Genomic DNA, 23,403 nt, shown 5'->3' with positions numbered 1-23,403 from the left:
TTGCAGCCTGGGACTATAGTAACATCCAGAGAGCTTCACCAGAGCTCACAGAGGGCAGAGGAGGCCGCCTGTAACTAGGGGTCGTTTGTAAGTCGAGTGTGTTTACGTTAGGGATCGTCTGTACACAGCTCATTCAGAGTTTATACACAGAAAAGCTGATCACATTTAAATTGGAATTACCCGAAATGACCTTGTTTCGGGAGTTGCCGTGTGGATGTTTCATGGCTGAATATTGTGAAATCATCAATCCTTGCAGTTTCTACTCTGAGGTTTTGAAACTAAATAGAGAGGCCGAATTTGTTTTTCCGGAAGGAACGTTGACTCTTTTGAATTGTTATATGCCAGCGCCACAAGAATTGTATTGTTTGTTAAACTTTTTGCTCCCTTTCTGTTGATTTTGAGATTAATGCAGACAGAGGATTTCCTTGCGCCGTCTATGGATCCATATTGTTATTTGTTATTTAAATTTTTACATTAAATGTTATAGTAAATATTACTGCATAGTTTGCAAACTGAGGCAGCGTTGTAAAGAAGAGTGCAGAAGAGATAGTTTCCACATGTTTTTTTCCTTTTTGTATTTATTTTTTGTAAATAATAAGTAAATTAAATTGTAATTCTGTTGAGGCTGTACTTACCTAATTTTAAAGGGATATTCCCATTTTGGCAGTCACATTTAATTTAATTCATTTACCATATGTAAACATTTCTTAAATTAGATGTTATTAAAAAAAAATGTCCTTGTGTGAAGATAATTTTTCATGTCGCCATGTTGTCCCTTAGAAACACGATGGCATCCTCGGAAACGACCACCCACACTCTGGCAGCGGTGGCCAGACATGTACTATTGAGTACTGCCTGACCTCCTGTATTCAGGGTTCATATCCACAGGACGGCTGTGGGACATGTAGTAACTCCTGGACATTTCATATACAAAAACTTTGTTTCTTTGTGCAATCCCTCCAGCACAGGGGGTCTTATCCAAGGGCACAGTCTTGTTTCTAAGGGACCATATCACTACATTTATGAGAAATTATCTTTACACAAGTCATTTTTTTTAATAACATCTAATTGAAAAAATTTACATATATATATATCGCCACCCGTTACAACCAAGGTAGGCAGAAGAGCATCTCTGAATGCACAGTACTTCAAACTTTGAGACAGATGGGCTACAGCAGCAGAAGACCACACCGGGTGCCACTCCTTTCAGCTAAGAACAGGAAACTGAGGCTACAATTTGCACAAGCTCATCGAAATTGGACAGTAGAAGATTGGAAAAACGTTGCCTGGTCTGATGAGTCTCGATTTCTGCTGCGACATTCGGATGGTAGGGTCAGAATTTGGCGTCAACAACATGAAAGCATGGATCCATCCTGCCTTGTATCAACGGTTCAGGCTGGTGGTGGTGGTGTCATGGTGTGGGGAATATTTTCTTGGCACTCTTTGGGCCCCTTGGTACCAATTGAGCATTGTTGCAATGCCACGGCCTACCTGAGTATTGTTGCTGACCAATATGGACCAAAATCTCTGAGGAATGCTTCCAGCACCTTGTTGAATCTATGCCACGAAGAATTGAGGCAGTTCTGAAGGCAAAAGGGGGTCCAACCCGTTACTAGCATGGTGTACCTAATAAAGTGGCCGGTGAGTGTATATATATATATATATAGCATATTAATTAAATTGAATGTGTATGCCCAGATGAGAATACCCCTTTAAGACCTTCTAAGGACTTTTTATAATGTAATCAACGCTCCCAGTGTCTTGCATGGAGTGTGACTATGCATGCAAACTCTGAATTCAGCCTGGCTGCAGGAAGGGAGTCCGTTAGCCCATATTGGGACCAGCATCTGTCATGTATTAAAATGGATAATACTCTTTTACCACAAACCTTTTGCAAACTCTTACAAACCAAAAATAATGCACAGAACACAACAGTAAGGTAAACTTGTAAATTTTTATGCTTTCTGTAAGTAGAATATTTCCAAATAGTATAAAGTTGAATGCTTGTTTACACTGTACATCATACATCACATTGATGGTGATCATTACTGCAGCTAAGTACCAAAAAAAATAAATTAAATAATGCGCAGAAAATAAAGCTGAAATGTAAAAATGTATCTACAAAAACAAGTTTGCAAAACAGGTCTGTCATGTGAGGTCTTTAACTTTATGACGGGTAAACATATGAGGTACTGTACCACCTGAGAGACAACTGTGGCACAGCAAAATTGTCAGGTCCAAAAGCTTTACTAACCAATAATAGTGCCATGTAAGGGTCATTAGACAGGTCAAAACATACATTACCCATTCAGTCATGAACAAAAATTGTCCTCTTGTAGTCGTAGTCAGTGAAATAAATGCAAAAATAAAATGCAGCAACACGTTGTAGCTTCAGGTTGACCATGTCTATCCGGATCATAGCTACAGCACTATCAAGCTAGTCTATCGTGGGGCCCATCCATGTTGCACTTTAAGCTGTTTTACATATTTATAAACTGTATAATTACACATTTTTTTGACCCTATTAATGGCTCCTACATAGAACTGTTATTTTGCGTTTTTTGGTCTGCAATCCATTTACATGTCCAGAAATGGTTTACCTGTTTTTTTTCATTGAGGCCCATTTTGAAACCCCATAAATGAGATTTCGAAGGATCGTACACTGTATCCAAACATCATATTTAAAGTGCTAAAGGGTAATCCTTCATGTTACAAATACTGTACATACAACTGGACACATAAAACAAACTAACTTAAATAATGCTCTTACATGCATACAGACAAGTTCTGCACTCCACAATTCCAACATGAAAAAAATTTGACACAATTTTTAGACCAACCTTTCCACCGTGATGTCCCAACCACAGTATGTACACACTACAACCTCACACAGGTAACAACTAGGGGCTGTAGAGGGTGCGTGCTACGGTTGTGACATCACTCTTGAGCCTCTGTATACCAGCACAGGCCGGCAGTGATGGGAGCCATTGGATCAAAGAGCATGATAATCACGTGATTGTCTTAGATTGTAATGTGAGTCATTAAAGAAGTATGTCAGCCCATTCAACCATCGAATTACCACATAAATATATTTCATCTTACAGTTTCTTGTATTGTATATATTGTATATTAGGCCAAATGTTAGGCTAATTTCTCCTCTGATGTCACAATGGGTTTAACTGTTCTCTGTGAAAACCAGCCTCCTGCCTCTTTGTTTTTAGGGCTGTGGTAATATCCTAGTTCTTTAATGCAGGGTTTTCCAAGAGCTGTATTTTTTGTAACAAAAATTGTATGTGCACCGCCTTTACCCAGTACCTTATGTACCTACCACCCCTGGCAGAGTATATTGCCTTTCTGAAGCCTCATCCTTATAGTGCTCCAATTCCTATAGCCCCTTCCTTATAATGCCCCTTTTCCTATAGTGTTCCCTTTTTAAGCCTCCCTTTATAGTGCTCCCTTCTAACCCACTTCTTATTCTACTCCCTTTTCTGTAAACCCCTTTTATAGAGCCTCCTTTTCTGTTGCCACCTTCCTGTGCCCCCATTCCTACAGCCCCCTCCCAATAGTAGTTCCTTTTCTGTAGCCCCCTGATTTATGACTAATTAACTGCAACACCCATCTTCTTCCTTCTTTTTGTTATACAGGCAGTCCCCGGGTTACATACAAGATCGGGTCTGTAGGTTTGTTCTTAAGTTGAGTTTGTATGTAAGTCGGAACTGTATATTTTATCATTGTAACCCCAGCCAGAACTTTTTTGGTCTCTGTGACAATTGGATTTTCAAAATGTTGGGTTGTCATAAGAATCAGGATTAACAATAAAGCTTAATTACAGACACCTGTGATAACTGTTACAGCTGATCATTGTAGCCTAGGACTAAAGTACAATAAATTACCAATATCCAGTGGTCCGTTTGTAACTAGGGGTCGTATGTAAGTCGAGTGTTCTTAAGTAGGGGACTGCCTGTATATATATTTATAAATAAATACTCACCTTTTCCAGCTCCTCCGAAACAGTGATCTTCCCCTCTCTGCAGTGGCTGCCCATGGCTCTGAAGCCAGCAGACATTATACAATGACATCCTCTGCTGGCTTCAGAGCCTTGTACAGTCCCCAGAGAGAAGAGGTGAGTATATCAGGATTTTTGTTTTACAAAGTTCTCCGGCCATGGCCCAGGACCAGGTGATCCGTGAACTGTTGCTTTCATATTATAAATAGAGAGAACGGTTACAACCCTTGTAATGTGGGATATGCTTTCATGTAGTCGATGTTTTTATCCCCGTGACTGGCTCATACATTTAAACTTCTGTCTATTTCTTGTATCATTAAGGAGTTGTCCAGTGGAAATACATTTTGTAAATGAGAGATATTTTGCTAAATGAATGTTTTTCAAATATTAGATTATTAAAACTTTTAAAATATTACATGAATTATTGTGTCCCCTTCTTTTTGGCAGGAAGCTTCTCCCTGGAGGAAATATTTTTGATCCTTTTAATGTTGGGAGGCAGTTAGCAGTCAGAACTCTCCCAGTGCTCCTGATTGGCCTGTAAATAATTGGGGCTCTCTTTTTAAATATACTTAGGTAGGATTTGAACAATCAAGGGAACAACATAATGAGGTGAACTAGAAGCTCATTTCCTATTCGAAGGAGGATTTTATTAACCTTAGGTTCTTTAAAGTAATGATCTTTTTTTACAGAATGGTTTAAAGATCTATCAATATAGTAGCAAAGCAGCTCTCCTAAAAAAGTATTTCTTTATTCCACCATAATGAAAAAGCGACGTTTCGCCCTCTCTATGAAGGCATTAGTATGCTTGATAATGGCTTCACAGAGAGGGTGAAACATTGCTTTTTTATTCATAGAGAGGGCGAAATGTTGCTTTTTTATTATGCTGGAATAAAGAAATAATTTATAAGGAGCGCTGCTTCGCTTTTTCCGGTGAACTTTTGATGCGTCTTTTGAATACTGGCATGGTTGTTGGTGCCAGAAGGGCTGGTCTGAGTATTTCAGAAACTGCTGATCTACTGGGATTTTCAGGCACAACCTTCTCTAGGGTTTACAGAGAATGGTCCGAAAAAGAAAAAACATCCAGTGAGCGGCAGTTCTGTGGGCGGAAATGCCTTGTTGATGCCAGAGGTCAGAGGAGAATGGGCAGACTGGTTCGAGCTGATAGAAAGGCAACAGTGACTCAAATCGCCACCCGTTACAACCAAGGTAGGCAGAAGAGCATCTCTGAACGCACAGTACGTCCAACTTTGAGCTGTGCTGGCAAAAAGAGGCAAACAATGATAATGACATATTTACTCAAGATAACATATACTGCTCCTCTGCATAATTCTGTTTTATAAAAGAACCTCTTTATCAGAACACTAAAGTACGCACACACAACATGTGATCATGAAGAAAGCCACACCATGCAGGAAGGTGATGATGGCTGCACACATAGTAAAAACTTATCGACCTACATATGCAGAGACAGTATTCTGTGTACGAAAATGTACACTGTCTTTGGATCACATGCCATTAATATGGACCAGAACTGCTATAAGTATATACATTGAATAAGAGTCCATTCACTACCATACAATCCAGATACTCTAGAAGTGCTAGCGGCTGTGTAGTGCCTGAAGCAGTGTATACAAGTGAGCTGGAGAAGATGGATTCAGATATTGTTGATGCTTGAGACTGAAGTGAAAATTATAATTTCAATTCCTATATTCTTGATAACACATCAATAGGCTTTAATATATGGGGGGGGGGGGGGCAAGAGTGTTAACTTAAAACCCCTATGCAAGATATGGAACAGATTTATCTCTGAGGTGTAGAGGGTCTCTTTGGCCACCATCAGGCACCCGTACACCAAGTGGTGGATGACAGGCCTGCTGCATGCCGCTTCTGATCCCTGTCCCTGTCTACTCAAACATAAATCCACATTATAAACAATGGTAGACAGTTACAGTTAGGTTTTAATGTAATTACCACTAGTGATGAGCGGACCCGTTATAATTTGGGTTTGGCTGAATTTTAAAAACCTGTCCGGGTTCAGGTAACCAATACCTGGTTGCACTGTTTGCAGGTGTTAACTGTTTAAATGCGACTGGCAAAGTTGCACATCGCCATTTTGGGGAGGTTTATCACTCCCACTGACAGTAGGTTAGTGCTGGCGCGCGGCCACTGAGATTTAAATCGTGTTGACTTTGCCAGTGGCATTTAAAGAAGTTAATGCCCGTGACCTGACACTAAAGGCGCTAATAGTGAAATTGAATGTCAAAAGGAATGGAATAGACTGTGAAGACTAGATAAAAAAAAACAAATGAAGTTCAGGGTTGGTCCAAGGTATCCGAACATGCAAAGTTCGGTACGAACCTGAACTTTGAGATTCGGGTCCACTCAACACTAACCAGAGAAACTTTTCCCATAGCTGTACACCCTTTTACAGCTATCATGAAGGCTAATTGTTGGATTTGGCTTCAAAACTTTTAGCCATCAATACTTTAGCTCGGAAGAAGGATGTATTGCCTCCTGAAACATTGCCAGTATTTAGAGATGAGCCAATCTATTTGTTGATTTGTAGATATTCCGGCACTGAATACAATCTAAATTTTTTTATGATTCACTTGAGATGAACCAATATTGAACTGGGATTTGTTATATAACCTCCTCTAGTTCTCTAAAACACATTTTTTTTAAATAAAAAATGAATGTCCTATCTCATTTTGTCCATTTTTATACAATATTTTTCTAAAGGGTTAGGGGTAGTGTTAGGATTAGCTATAGGATTTACCCTAATTCTGACAGTAACTCTAACCTTAAAGGTTTACAACAACAGGGTAGGTATAAGACCCTAAGAGGGTCATTAGTATTATATTTACCTATTAAAGTTTTCCATTTTCCACCGGGCAGCAGGAGTTCTTTTCCACTGGATGGAGGGGGCAGAGCCGTCATTACTGTATTCACGGTCACTCCCTTATGACCACTTCTATATCAGTGGTGGTATGCAAAGGACAACCGGCCTCCTCCAACCACTGCAATGGGAGTGGTTATGGAGAAGGGATCGTGCATAAAGTAATGACTACATGGCCGCCTCCATCTGCCTGAGTCCAATGGGATACAGGACATCACAGAAAATCCTGAGTCCAGCTGTTACATGAGCCACAGTGAAAGGCGACGAATAGAAAACTTTCACATGGTAATATAATATTATAATATGGATGACCCTTATAGGATCTTATACCTACCCTGTTAAAGTTTGTAATAAGTGACCAAACTCTTTAAAACTAACCCTAACACTAAAGAAAAAACCTGTAGAAAATGAACTAAATGAGATAATACATTTTGTAAAAACAATTCTGTGTTTTAGAGGGGGTTATATACTAATTTCCAGAACAATTGGAGCGGCATTGGTTCAGGCTGACTTGATTTCGACCTGAACCAAATTTTTTGAAAACTTTAGCGGATCAAATCTTAAATGATTCCCTCATCTCCACTATTATGTCTTACACCTCTCAAGATCTGTTTCTACTATCAGGGTCCGGGGCTCTAGTGCACTCTATGGGGGTATGGACGCATATTCTGATTGTAATTCTGTTCTGTTAAACAATTGTGAGACGTAAAAATTAACACATATACATAACAAGAATGTCTTCATATAGAAATTGTAACACCTTTAATTGAATCCTGAGAGCTATGGGTGCCTGGTTATGTGAAGCAGTCACCTATAAAGAACTACAGTACATTCTCCTTCCTCTTGTATGTTCTATTTAGCTTATACTGCACATAGTTACAATATATTTCAAATGTATAAAATAATGTAAAAGTGCATTTCTCCCTAAATAAAAAAAATGTAAGAATGGAGTTTATAGAAATAGCTCTGTGTAGAAAAGCAATCGATGCTCATGTCTCTGAATAAACCATATGTTCTCCTATAAGGAGAGTATAAAGAGTCATTGTATAGTAACGTTTCAGTCTAAAAGACTACACATTGAGAATCCTCCACTGAAAGAGAAGTGACTGGAATAGTAATGATGGCAAAAACCGATATAAGGGCCAATGGAATAAGATGTAGAGTGGACTTTGTATGGAATGGTGGCATCTCGGTGGTTCCATCAAGGACAGTCTTCAGTACTAGACCTAAGGCCATGAAGCCTTGTCTTCCTTCCTCTCCATGAGAGCTACAAGTAGACACACAAATGTTTCCCAAAACATTCATGGTTTGGATTCATCTCACAAAAGAGATGCAGGTAGGTGCATATTTTTGAGGCATTGGTTCTCCTAAGGTTCTACCTTCCGTCAAGTCGTTCTAATCACCGTTTCCTCGAGTGACTTTTTATGGAGGAAGCCGAGTTTAAGAGTAGAGTGTTGGACAGCAGAATCCTCCGTCCATACCAGTGAAGTAGATATACTTTTACGTTCATTCCTGAATATTGATCGCCTGCGTTGTCTGTGTAGCAGCTGCTTAAGTTTTTCTTTGAAGAAGCTTGTAGTCAAAGTGTATAAGATGGGGTTTAAGGCACTGTTTATAGGGAGGATAAATATGACAATCCAGGAGGTCACAGTGCCTGTAGAGAGAAGAAGATAAGAACAGGAGGTTGGTGACGCATTAGATATGTTGGCAGTATCTGAACACGATAATTTGTTTGCTGATCGGAAACCATAGAACATATGTCCCCATAAACCCAAGAGGACTTGATGGGTCGCTGCACTAATTTCATACAGAAAAATGGTATTTTGCATTCCATTCACTAGACGTACTTTTATTTTATTCTAGAAAAGCCCATCTGTTCTGTGCCATTTAATTTAATAGTGTAAATAGAATTTGGTAACATGCATAGTATCAGCTTATGTTTTATTCCAAAAGTTTTCATTGCGGAATAGCGATTCGGCTGGGGGCTACTGTGTAAATATAAAAGTAAATTGCAGATTAAAATTTGTTAGAAAACAAAAAGTAAATATTTCCTTTATAGGAAAATATTTATTTTATAGGAAAATGTATACTTTAAGGGCATTTATCACCCACCTCTTGGTACTAAAATAAGCAGACTTATGGAAACTTATTTCAGCATTATTACATGAGTATGTGGTACTTTTACTTAAAGGGAACCTGTTACCACATTTTCACATATGCAGCTAGTTATACCCATATGGCCCTATTAACTGACACCCTTCTAGCTAAAAATGGTTTCCATTAAATCCCCATAAATCAACTAGATGTTATATTGTCTGGCATCAGAGGGGCATTCCCTGCTTGGCCACCCCCTCTCATCTACATCTCCTCATGTTCCATGTCTCTTCTAAGTATTCAGCACTTCATGTCATGTGGCGAGGGTGATGTCATCTAAGGTCCTGTTACATCTGCAACGTCTACCCCATGTATGTGTCTAATCACATGCATGGAGTCATGGAGAGGAATAGTCCATTGAGGCTGCTGTGATTTCATGTGATCAGATATATATATATGGGGTAGACTATGCAGATTTAACAGGACCTTGGATGACAGCACCCTCGCCACATGACTTTAAGTGCCCAATCATGTTACAGAGTTCTCTCTCAATTTTCCATGCAGTAGCATATTATAGCACTGATACCTGTCAATCAGGAACAAAGAAGCAGGGCAATGCAAGTAACCACTGAATATGCAGGGCATAACATTCAAACCCCTGAGGGCTTAACCTAGTCTGTGACAGACAGACTTTATTTTGTAAACTTGGCCCACCATTGCCCTCACTATCTATGTGCACTATATAAGTTGCGCTGGTTATTATAGAAACATATTGGCATTTGGATGTATGCTCTCTTTGACATTGCTTGAATGCTTTATATGTTACTATATATTGTTTGGACCTGCGTGTCCAATTTTTATACAAAATCTTTTATTGTAATGTATTTCTATTCTTTGTTATGCCTAATAAAGAATGATTCAAAAAAGTTCAGGTATAAAGAATGACAAAAAGAATGGCGCGCATTTAATTACCCGTCCGACGGAGTTTACGGATAGTGCACTGTCCGACGATAATGCACTGTGCCGCTAAGTTTTTTCTTTTCATCTTTGGAAGTGCTGGAGAACATTGGGGCTCATTTACAAAGGGTCCGTCGGACGCACTTTCGTAGGGTTTCCCGACGATTTCCAATTTGCGCTGAATTGCCCCGGGATTTTGGCGCACTCGATCAGATTTTGGCGCATCGGCGCTGGCTTTCATGCAACAGAAATCGGGGGGCGTGGCTGTTAGACAACCCTACGGATTCGGAAAAAATGCAGAATTTAAAAAATGTTTGTATCGCAAGATCATGCACTTACATGCACCAGGAAGAAGCAGATGAACTCCGGCAGACCTCGGCGCAGCAGCGACACATGCAGGATATCGGGCACACGACCTTAGGGAATCCCGGCAGACCCGGGCAATGCGCCGCGGGATCGCGACTGGACCGGGTAAGTAAATGAGCCCCATTGTTTCTTTGTTGGGGGGAGACATGTTCTGCACAATGTAACACCCTAGGAATCTGCAGCACTGAGGAGCTCTAGTGACGCCCACAGAGCCTGCCAGACTCATTAGCATAATCTTAAAAGTTATTTTATCATGCTTGATTTTGATGGTAGATTTTCTTTAAGATGAACCAGTGACAGATCAGTAAGCCAAGGTGATTTATGGTACAAAGATATAATATAAAGAAAACCTCTCTCTGTAGTTGGAGGACATAATTTGCCTTCGAAATATTCTAGTTTTAGTAAGTTTCTATAGCTTACCTGGTATTTCTACCCGAAACAGGGAGAGAATCTTAAGAAGAAAAACAGGAATCCAACACACGGCATCGGAAAAAACGATGAAAAAAAATCTATTGGCAACAGCGACATCCATGTGGATATGGCTCCGGATTTCTGATGTCTGTAGAGCAGTCTTCTGTATTGAGCAGAACATACTGACGTAGGAAAACACAATGATGATGAAAGCCACAAGGTTCACTCCTAGAATAAGAGATATATGAGAAAATGGAAGCTCAGAACAGACTAAATGCATCATCTATAAAAATGAAGTAAATGAGATTGCCTAAAAGTAGGAATATTTTGTATATTGTTGAGATGCATGAATTAAACAAGACATTTCTCCCAGCTCATAGGTAAAACAGGCATTGTGAAGGGCACACCTTTTTCTTTCCTGTTTCCAAACAAGTTAATATGTTTATGCAAATGATCTTCTCTTTGCACTTGGGGCTGGGCTGTGCCTGCTGCTCAGGGCCGGCTTTAGGGGGCAGCAAACTGCCCAGGGCCCTCTGTCCTTAATGTGCCCCCTGCATGTGAACTTTTGTGGGCAGAGGATATATTGCTCATTTAATATCCTTTGGTAGAATGCTGGGTGAAGATGCTCATGATCTATCTCCTGTCTATATATCTATCATCTATCCATCTAGTTTTCAATCTCCTATAATTTGTCTATTGTGGGGAATTGCTCTGGTAGATGCCTTGTAGTAGTGCAGGAATCAGGGACACACGCAGAGTAAAAGTCCGAATGAAGTGTTTTATTCACCCTTCTATGTCAAAACAAAAATTCAGCCTTTGCTTAGGCACATACAAAATAAACCCTGCCCGGCTGGGCACTGCCTAATACATCAGCAGCACCTAACTATACGTGTACCAGGCTGCCTGGCACCCGCTCTTGGACAGCAGATTATCATGAGGCACTCAGCACCTTTGCTGTGTGAACACGGTCCAGCCTTCAGCTCTCCAGGTAGTGCCTCTCCTACTGCTTCTGGCCTGCAGACTAAATCAGGCTCTAACGAGGCCTGGGAACCACCTGTGGTTTACACAAAAGCCCAGGACCGAAGCCCGGGTGGAGTAGGAGTCCCACTACCAGCCTACCCCTACCCTTGGGTTACTGCAGACAAATCCAGGGCTTTTTCCATGTACCTTTTATCTGCCTGTCGGACAGATAGAGGTTCTCCCACTTTCTCCCACTATTTACTATCTACATATCTGTCTATCTAGATCTAGATCTATCTATCTACCTATCTTTTTGTCTATCTATTTATCTATCTATCTATCTATCTATCTATCTATCTATCTATCTATTTATCTATCTCTTTCTACTCTATCTACAGTGACGGATTGGCCCACCAGAGTACCAGAGGATCCTCTGGTGGGCCCTGGCTCAAACCAATACTGAACCCCAGAGGTCCATCACAAAACAACACAATTTGAAGTCTGCTAGAGTATATTTTCTGGGGGATAATGAAGAGTGGGCCCCCAGATTGATTTTCTCTGGTGGGCCTAAGGAAAGCCAGTCCGACACTATCTACTGTATATTTATGTATCTATAAATCTATCATCAATCTATAAATATTTATTGTCTTTCATATTTATCTGCAATCATCAATCTCCCTCTCATCTGTCTATCTCCTATAACATTCTCCTACAGTCCTATATTACAGATACTTACCTTCTACTGTGTGTAACTACAAAGTGTTATAATTGTGCTGGGGTAAAGAAGCCTCTTACTGACTGTGACTGCTCATAAAATAGCTTTAGTTTTGCCTGGGGCCCCATTTTGGTGCACCAGCTGTGTTCCTTCTACCCTACCAGCCAATGCCTAGTACCTTTCTTCTACATAATGATTGTAGAAACATGAAAAAGATGCAACAGATGGCATGGCTTACTCTGGGGTCACAGGATTAAAAAGGCAAGATTTTTTTCTAAAATAATAGATAACCAGAAAACAGAAAAGGTATTTCCAAATCTGACTTTCTAATGCCACTTATTAGTACTGTATTTTTCAGACTATAAGGCGCACAAAAAATCCTTTGATTCTCTTAGAAATCAAAGGTGCGCCTTATAGTCTAGTGCGCCTTATATATAAACCGTAATTACAGACAACAGCTGCCTTGAACTGTACACAGGTCTGCCACCTGCTGGTCATTCATCCTTATAATCAGGTGCGCCTTATAATCCGGTGCGTCTTATATATGAACCTAGACGTTTTAGCAGGCATTTATTGAAGGTGCGCCTTATAGTCCAAAAAATATGGTAGTTACTTTGTGAGTCATTATCCAACCCATTAAAAAGACATGAAATATGCCTTGTTATACACCAAAGGGGAGTTGTCTGTGAAGATGGAGGAGAGAAAAAAGACTGATGGTTTATGACCTCCTATTATCAATAGTAACAAGTTTTGTACTAACCCACTAGAAAATCTACCATTGAAATACATCATGATAAACCAGGGGCACAAAATTATGTTAATGAGCCTGAAGAGCCCCTTGGGATGTTGCAAGAGTCCCTCTATGCTGCAGTTTTACGGGCTGTTACACTGTGCAAGAACACTTCCACCCTCCCACTCTGCCTGATGTAATCTCACTGCAATAGAGGAAGGATCAGCAGACGGATAGGGGAAGTGCTGATGCTGCATAGGGAAGGGGAAACAGTGTAGCAGCCTGTGAAGCTACAGCAGGGAGTGACTCTGGTAACAATTCCCATAGCCATTCTTGCTAATTAGTCTAATTTTAAAGGTTTATTTTAGAATGAAAGGAGGCCATGGATAACAAATATAAGATTATTACCACAGTCACGGTGCCTGGATCTATGAGTAAGTGTCCCTGGTTTATCATGCTTGGTTTAGATAGTAGATTCTCTTTAAGAATCCTCCAGTCGCCCATTGTAGAAATTCAGCAGAGGTGAACCCTCTTTTTGGCTTTATTACAAATATCCTAAAATATGCCTCATTTTTCCTTGTCATAGCTCTTAAAAGAGGTAACATGATCAGTCCTCAAAATAATTTTTCCTAAGGAAACCCAATCTGGTTTTGGGCATTACCCTGTGTGCTTATTTCTTCAGTTGCTTAAGGTGGTGGAGGCAGTGGCGTAACTAGGAGAGGCTGGGCCCCATAGCAATTTCGGCATGGGGCCCCCCTTCCACTTAAAAAAAATATACATAAATGTGTGCCCGTCCGGCTATAACCTGGCAGGCACACATCGGCGTGCTGGAGAGGAGGAAAGGTGATCGCGGCTCACCCCTCCCCTCTCCATACGTTCTTGTGAATGTACCCCTACATGGACATATTTATACAAGTACACAAATTTATATACTGATACATAAACACCTTTATATACTTATATACACATAAAGTTCTACACGTATATAGTCGCACCCATATACATACAAGTATACACTTATACACACACTTACACATTTATGCACACATATACATTTATTCACTAATACAGAGTGTATACAAACTCACACAGTATATACACTGACCAAATATACACATACATACAGTATAAAAAGACCAAATACACACATACTGCATATACATACAGAATATACACACATACAGCAAATACACACACATTCAGTATATACAGCATATACACACATACGGGGAATACACACATTCAGTATATAGAGCATATATATATATATATATATATATATATATATACATACTATATGCACAACATATACAAAAAGACACATACTATATATATATATATACACACACACACAATAAATACAGCATTTGCATCTATGCATATATAGACAGTATATTCATATACACAATATACACAGTATGTGCATATATACACAATATACACTGTATATGCATATATACACAATATACACCGTATATGCATATATACACAATATACACCGTATATGCATATATACACAATATACACCGTATATGCATATATACGCAATATACACCGTATATGCATATATACGCATATACACAGTATATGCATATATACGCATATACACAGTATATACATATATACGCATATACACAGTATATACATATATACGCATATACACAGTATATACGCATATACACAGTATATACATATATACGCATATACACAGTATATACATATATACGCATATACACAGTATATACATATATACGCATATACACAGTATATACATATATACGCATATACACAGTATATACATATATACGCATATACACAGTATATACATATATACGCATATACACAGTATATACATATATACGCATATACACAGTATATACATATATACGCATATACACAGTATATACATATATACGCATATACACAGTATATACATATATACGCATATACACAGTATATTCACAATATACACAGAATATACATATATACAGAAATATACACAGTATATACATTTATATACACATATATACACAGTATATACATTTATATACACATATATACACAGTATATACACATGTACACACAATATATACATATATACACAGTATATACATATATAAATACACAATATATACATATATATATACACAATATACATATATATACAATATACATATATACACAATATACATATATATACAATATACATATATACACAATATACACAGCATATACATACCTTTTAAGATGTTTGGATGACCACCCGGCCGTGGCATCAGGCGGGTGTTTCCGGTGGTTGTTCGGGCGGGTGTTCGGGCAGGAGGGAGGGGGGGTTGGAGTGGTTGCACATCCGGGATGGGGGGGGCGAGGGCAGAGGGTGCGTTCGCTGGGCGGGAGGGCAGAGGGTGCGTTCGCTGGGCGGGAGGGCAGAGGGTGCGTTCGCCGGGCGGGAGGGCAGAGGGTGTGTTCGACCGGGCGGGAGGGCAGAGGGTGTGTTCAACCGGGCGGGAGGGCAGAGGGTACGTTCGCCGGGCGGGAGGGCAGAAGGTACGTTCGCTGGGTGGGAGGGCGCGTTCGCCGGGACGGGGGGCGTGGCGTCAACTGTGCCGTTGGTGGTATGTGTCAGCGGCCAGTGTGTTAGGCGGGCTGCGGTCACCTGTGCCGGCTAAGGGGGGAGGCTAGCGGACGGGCGGGTCAGGGTGGTGGCGGGTGGGAGTTTCAGGGACTCGGCGATCCAGGATAGGTGGGTGGGCCAGGAGAGGGGCAGTAACCGAGACACAGAGGGAGGGGCCCGGGGACACGATCTGTCAGGGACCCGGCAGTGCATTCCCAAACCACTTGGCAAAGCACTGCACACAGGGTCCGTGCATCCCCGGGCCCCTGAACCTCATGGGCCCCGTAGCAGCTGCTACGGCTGCTACGGTGGTAGTTACGCCACTGGGTGGAGGGATTAGTTTCTAACTTCTTTGGAGTCTAAGACAGTTATAAAATTGACTTGTTTCCTTTGAGCAATATAAAATGTTTGTATAATATAAACAACAATACAGTATAAACTTCTGAGCTTCCAGATCCTGGTTCTTTCTTGACCGAGTGTGGTGCCATCATCCAGAAAACAACTTTAAATTAAGATGTAAATTGGTGGTATAAAGTCACAGAGGTGGAGATTTTAACACTAAAGTCAAGCTCTCTCTTCCTCAGAAAGCCTCTTTCACTGTAATTGATTGTCGTGCATCCAGAGACATCACTAGCCTGATCTCCTGAAGTCTGATGCATGATGTCAATCACAGGGGGGGGGGGGAGTTCAGAGTTCCCACCTTGACTTCAGTGTTAAAATCTCTGCCTCCTTGACTTTATACAACCAATTTACATCTCTTTTCAAAGTTAATTTTCTGATTGATACCACCACACTGAACTATAAAAAGAAACAAAAAATAGAAGGTGTTACGCTGTTTGACAGTTTACTGGTAGCGGTTTATTAGACATATTACTGATAAGGAGTTCCCTTTAACAGTGAATATTGGTTATCATGGCGATCTAGAGTGGCAGAGTTAATACGATAAGTCTCTTCTTTTAAAAAGGAAATAAAATGTCCTGTGACCATCCTATATTCCTATTAGAAAGATCAGTACAAGCAGGAATAATGAGAATCCTTCTATACAATCAGACAGAGCCACATTTACTTACCTGGTCCTTTCGCGATCCTGGAGGTGCGTTGTCCGACGAGGATGAAGTCCGGCGCGATTCACTAAGATCGCGTGCCCGATGTCCTACATGTGTCGCTTCCTCGATGAGGTTCGCCGGAGTTCACCTTCTTCTTCCCGGTGTATGTGAGTGCATTCTCTTGCGACAGAATTAGAATTTTAAAGCCAGCGCTTCCGAATCAGTCTAGTTGTCTAACGGCCACACCCCGATTTGTGTCGCATGAAAGTAGGCGCGATTGCGCTAAAATCCGAACGCGTGCGCCCTTGTCAAATGCGGCGCAAATCAGAAATAGCTGGGAAACCCGATGGAAATGCGGTGTGCGGACCCTTAGTAAATGCGCCCCAATGTTTTGGTTTCTAGGGGAATATGAGGTGACCCAGAATAAGAGATGACTGAATCCTCCAAAATTTTTTCATTAAAGCTTCTTCACATTTTTCAAAAGATTCAGTTCTAAACTGATACTGCTCCAATTGTTCCTGAAATTGGTATATAACCCCCACTAGCCCTCTAAAACAGACTTCTCATTAAAAGCTCCAATCTCTTATTGTTATTTTTTTTTGAAGATTTTTTTTTCATTTCCTTCACCCAATCTCCCCTTATGTTCTTCTGAAGCATTCCATTTGTTTCCTAAATAATGGTAGGTTCAAGCCAAATCTACAAACCTATGCATAGATATGCTCATCTCTACGCAGATTGTTCTTCTTCTATGGATGGTTCGTTGGTCAATGGTTTAGTGAAGACTTCTTGTTGAGTCTTCAATGTGACAATGAACTATATCATTAAACTACGTCTTACCTAGAAATATTCCCAGAGAGTATCCTTTACCTCCAGACTCTTCTGTTTGATCAGGATACAGAGGAAAACACACCCCATTTTTTCCATAGTAATTTCCAAAAAAGTCCTCATTCCAAAAAGGAATCACAGCTATTATAAATCCTATCAGCCATATTGTCATCAGTATCATAAGAGTCTGACGTCTGCCCGGCCGAATGTTGCTGAATGGAAATACAATGGCCAAGTACTTCTCCAGTGTCAAATAAGTCAGGAGCAGAACAGATACTTCTGTGGACAACATGGCTAGAAATCCAAGGCTTCTGCACTGCAGGCTTTCCATCCAAATTAGGGCATATTTTTTGTATTGCCCTCGATATTTTACATCAAATACGCCAATAAAAAAAAGATAGACTCCCATCAGACAATCAGCACCTAGAAAATAAAGTAGTAAAGTATTGATCATTAGTGAATGACATGTGGCCACAGCAACATTAGCAATAATACCGTCTATCTAATACATCATCTGAAGGACTCGAAGACACATTTACATAAATTATCAGGAAATTAGGGGACGAGGGGGGAGGTAAAGGGGAGGGGATGGAGATGAGCAGACGGGTAACTCCGCAATAATAGAGGTGGAGGGAGAAAAAGGCAGAGGAGTAGTCGTGTGAGGAAGAAAATATTCAGAGGGTCAATCTGTATGACCCGGTGGTATTTACACCAGTCTGACTCTACAGTATGCTACATTAATAAATAAAAGGCAGGAGAGGGAGGGGGGAAAGGAAAGGGAGGAAGGGAGGGGGTGCGGAAGGCAGTGGGAAAGGTAAAGGGAGGAAGTGGGAGGGATGGAGGCAGGGGAAATGGTGTGGAGGGAGGGGAAAGGAGAAAGTCACTTAGTTTGACCTGGTGGTACTTAAACCAGTATTACTCTAGAGTAGGCTGGATTAAAAAATAAAGTGCATAAAGCTCCTCATCCCTAATCTCCGGCTATGAGAAGGGAAGGGGAGGGAGGGGAAGGAAGGAAAAGGGGATGGGAGGGGAGAAACAGTGAATAAGAGGAGACGGAGTAATAAGAGACGATGGGTAATTCAGCAATAATGGAGAGGAAGAGGAGAAAGTGAGAGCAGCGGTCAGGTAAATCAGAAAAAGGTGAAGGGGTTACAGGCAGTTACATACAAGATAGGGTCCATAGGTTTGTACTTAAGTTGAATTTGTATGTGAGTTGAAACTGTATATTTTATAATTGTAGCTCCAGACAATTATTTTTTCTGCTGCAGTGACAATTGGAGTTTCAACATTTTTTGCTGTAATGGGACCAAGAATGATCTATAAAGCTTCATTACAGACACCTTACAGCTGATCATTGCAGTCTGGGACTATAGTAAAGCATTCAGAGAGCTTCACCAGAGGTCACAGTGGGCAGAGGGGTGTGTCTTTAACTATGGGTTGTCTGTAAGTCGGGTGTCCTTAAGTAGGGGATCGCCTGTACTCAGTTTGATCTGATGGCATTCACACCAGTCTTTCTCTAGAGTACGCTGGACTGAAAAATGAAGGGCACAAACCTCCTCATCCCTGCTTTCCAGAAGGGACAGAAGGGGAACGGGATGGGAGAAAGACGAAGGAGAGGGGAAATTTCACTAAAATCATAATAACAAAAGCCTAACAAACATGTTACAAATGAACAATAACGGAAACCATCAACAGATATATGAGACCTTCATTATTTTTCTAGTTAATATTGTAAGAATTTGCATGGTTGGATATATAATTTTATGATGTTTCCTATAAGGGTGAGTTCCTAGTTATGGGTTTCATCATACACTAGGGCATTATGGAACCTTATGTTGTATTTTTCGGAGAAGTATAATTATATTTTAGTTTTATCTGGTTTTATAACATGTTTGCTCTTCCTCCTGTTTTTCTTTGGGGGCTCTTGTGTCTAGGTGAGAAAACGGTATTGAGCATCATATTATGACTCGGTAGGAATAACTTTCATTCATTCTTGAGATGTGAATGGAGGAGTGGCTGTGCTCCCTTCTGTAGGATACCCAGAAACAGGTGTCAACTAACTTTTATCAAAGACAAAGGGGGTCATTTACTAAGGGCTCCGCGGCCGCTTTTCCATTGGGTATTCCGAATTTTTCCGTTTTGCACCGAAATCCGCCGGGATTTTGGCGCACGCGATCGGGTTTTTGGCACATCGCTGCCGGGTTGCATGTGACGGAGGTGTGGCCGTCGGAAAACCTGACAGATTCGGAAAAACTGCAGAATTTAAAAACCGAATTGTGTCGCAAAATCAATCACTCACATGCACCGGGAATAGGTTGGTGAACTCCGCTGAACTTCGGCGGACCTCGGCGCAGCAGCGACACCTGGTGGAGATCGGGCACACGACCTTACTGAATCGCCGGAAGACCCGAATCCATGTCCGAGAACGCGCAGCTGGATCGCGACAGGACCGGGTAAGTAAATGTGCCCCAAAGTTTTTACAAGTGTCCAGTCTCATCTCTACCCATTCTCTTCCAGTGTGAGAAGACAAGGGGTTCTGTACTGAGCTGGAGGAGACGAGGGGACCCTTGTTCTGCAGAAAGATATGGATTCCATCTCTATGACCATCTATAAGTCATGCACAACATATAGCAGAATCCTATTCTTATTCTGTGGATATGCTCAACTTTATCATGAAAAGAAGTTTTTCCTTCTTGTAAAATCCTTATTGAAATTCAGTTGAAAGTCGGACATTTTTTTACATTTCACGCTCTGCTGACTCTTCTTAAGGCGATAAATATTTACTTACAGCATAAAATCTTTATAGACATTGTGTGCGTCTTGTTCTCCGACTGAATAAATGATCTCATGCCGATAACAAAGATGTTTCCGAAACAAGTGATGCAGGCTATTACCCAGACAAATACACGCAGGATGGTGTTGGCGAGAAGGTTTTCAAATGAAGATATCCCATCTGTAAGCGGTGTACATACCCGTACATGAGGTGCATAAGAACAATAGCGAAATTTTTTAAAGTATCTTCAAAAAAAGAAAGATAACATTTTAAAGAAATAAAAACAATCTATTTATTTAAAACACATTGTATGACATAGAACATTGAGGACCAAGCAAACCCGAGAATAAGAATTGACATGAGTTTGGACACCAATATATCTCAATGGATTAACATAACATTAAACTTAACTGTATCCTGATAGACCCTATTTGCAACCTACTCAGCTCCCCAAGCTCTATAACACGCTGGCTGCAGATAGGACACTATGCATAATCTGCTCAGCTCCATCTGCTCTATAACATTCTACCTGCAGATAGGGCACTATGTACAAATTACTCAGGTCCTCTTGATCTATAACAATTTGCCAGCATCCAGGACACTATGCACAATCAGTTCAGCTCCTGCTACTCTATAACATACTGCCCGTAAATAGGACTCTATGTGCAGTCAGCTCAGGTTTCCATGCTCTATAACAAACTACCTGACTGCGGTTCCTCCTGCTGACAGTCTGATCAGCTTTTCCTGCTCTATAGCATGCTGCCTGCAGATAGAACACTATGTACAATCTGCTTAACTCCTCCTGTTCTATAATATGCTGCCTACAGACAGGACCTTATATACAATCTGCTCAGCTCCTCCTGTTCTATAACATGCCAAATACAGGTAGAATACTTTGTACAATCTACTCAGCTCCTCTTGCTCTATTACATGCTTCCTGCAGATAGGACACTATGTACAATCTGCTGAGCTCCTCCTGCTCTATAACATGCTGCCTGCAGATAGTACACCCTGTACAATCTGCTCAGTTCCTCCTGCTCTATAACATGCTGCCTGAAGATAGGACACTATGTACAATCTTCTCAGCTCCTTCCACTCTATAACATGCTGCCTGCAGATAGGACACTGTGTATAATCACCTCTGCTCCTCCTGCTCTATAACATGCTGCCTGCAGGTAGGACACTTTGTACAATCTGCTCAGCTCCTTCTGCTCTATAACATGTGCCTACAAATTGGACACTGGGGCACATTTACTAAGGGCCGGGCTCCAGTTTTCTGGCAGACTTCTTATTGCTTGCACAGGTATTTAAGAAGTGTCAGAGTCACATGTGTCACACGCAACATGCACTTTTCTTCACACAACATAAATTTTGTCACTGAAGGGGCCGTTCTGGCACTCAGTCGGACCATGCACCAGATTTAACATGCAAAGTCTAACAGAATTGTGTTGCAGGCCCAATGTTAAAGGTGCACCAAAAAAAGGTGCTCTCTGTCGAAACTGTGCAAAAGGCGCCAGATTCAGAAATCGTGAATCTGGCGCCCTCTACACTCTACACAGGCAAACTGCACATAGTACAGACTGCAGTGATTTTGATAAATGTGTGGCACTGACATGCATGTTGAAAACCTCAAAGTGCTGCCGCTTTCCTCTACAGACATATACACACTTCTTATAGGCACTAATAGTATCAGGACCATTTGGTCCCTTCCTGTGTTTTGGGATTAACCCAGGAAGTCGTGATAAATGGGAAAATCGTCGGCCTGCGCAGCAGCCTTACTGCATTCATGCGTATAGCTCTTTTGTGCATAAAGCCTTCGCCTGCAATCACCAGTCATATTTTATTTCATGTAGTCGGCTTAGGATTTGTTAATTAAGTGGATCGTTTCCATCATAAGTCCTGTTGCTTTATTATTGCTACTGACAATATTATTCAACATGAAGATGTAAAATGAACAATTTTTACTTAACAAATGTTTATTAAAACATTTCCCTCCCGCGGTGTCATAGAATGCAAATAGAAATGTATCTGATATACTAGATTCCCAGTGCGGAGCGGAAGATGGATTACAGTAATTAATCTAGTAAATGTAAATCACAGATTCTTAGCATTTCTGCAGATACTTACATGTGAGACAGATTCTTCATCGGCTGAAACATTTTTGTGCTTATATTTGGAATTTCAATTTTCTCCAGTGATCTATAAATCACATAAAGTTTACATTTAGATTTACACTTGTTGCACATTTCATACATAAAATACAGGGAAATTCCCTTTAGCCCGACCCTAAGCTGCAAATGCCAACACTAAAGGATGTGCCGTGAGTCACGTGACCAACACTTGTGGGTGAATGGAGAATACTAATAAGTCTTTCTTTACTAATTCATTATTTAATTAATTATTGTATTTTAGGCTGCATGGTCATTTTCAGTGGTCTACACGAGTTTCATTGTGTTCATTATTTTGTGCTGATTAAAAGGGACTGTCCATTTATTTTTTATTGGTGGCCTACCCTGACAATTTCTGGCTCAGTTTGGATCAGCCCTCATGATATGTAGCCCAGTTTGGCCTGGCAAAAAAAATAGCGCACAGAGCCAAACGCCAAAAAGGCTTGTGTAGTGGAATGTCTCTGTAACTGCAGGATTCACTTTAGGGTTTGAGCCAGCAGTTACAACACCTGGTCACTTCACTAAGAGTGGATCAGTCTACTTCCAGCTCCATACACTGCATTTTCCCTTGGTGCTTACTCATTAAATGTCTTTTAGCTGAGCTTCAATAGGACTGATTTATATTCTGTGAATACAGCTCAACTACGGTTTCTCCAGGGAGCCTGATTTATTTATTGGTTAGATTGCTACTTTCACCTCCTTCAACTCTTCTAATTGGCTCTGTATATCATGGAGAGATCATCTGAATTAGGGCCAGATTACAAAGAACCTCACCAAGGTGTTAAATAAGAACTTCACCGAGGAGTCAGATTACATAGAACCTCACTGAGGTGTCAGATTAC

The 23,403-nt window shown here is 40.7% G+C and overlaps 1 protein-coding gene across 2 annotated transcripts in view; it reads right to left on the bottom strand.

Moving 5' to 3' along the window:
- Positions 1–1,965: 1,965 nt before the first annotated feature.
- The window catches only part of RXFP2 (relaxin family peptide receptor 2), a 252,882-nt gene continuing 231,444 nt past the window's right edge, over positions 1,966–23,403 (bottom strand). For both annotated transcript variants that reach the window (XM_072134377.1, XM_072134378.1), the window contains 5 exons: positions 22,521–22,592; positions 20,409–20,638; positions 17,633–18,043; positions 10,740–10,958; positions 1,966–8,556 (listed from right to left, as the gene is read on the bottom strand). In XM_072134377.1, the coding sequence (XP_071990478.1) occupies positions 8,288–8,556; positions 10,740–10,958; positions 17,633–18,043; positions 20,409–20,638; positions 22,521–22,592 (1,201 nt within the window). In that variant the 3' untranslated portion in view covers positions 1,966–8,287. The remainder of the gene's footprint in view (positions 8,557–10,739; positions 10,959–17,632; positions 18,044–20,408; positions 20,639–22,520; positions 22,593–23,403) is intronic.

The sequence above is a fragment of the Engystomops pustulosus genome, chromosome 2 (assembly GCF_040894005.1).
Source record: "Engystomops pustulosus chromosome 2, aEngPut4.maternal, whole genome shotgun sequence".
Lineage (NCBI taxonomy): Eukaryota > Metazoa > Chordata > Amphibia > Anura > Leptodactylidae > Engystomops > Engystomops pustulosus.
This window is presented reverse-complemented; position numbering and strand designations above follow the sequence as displayed.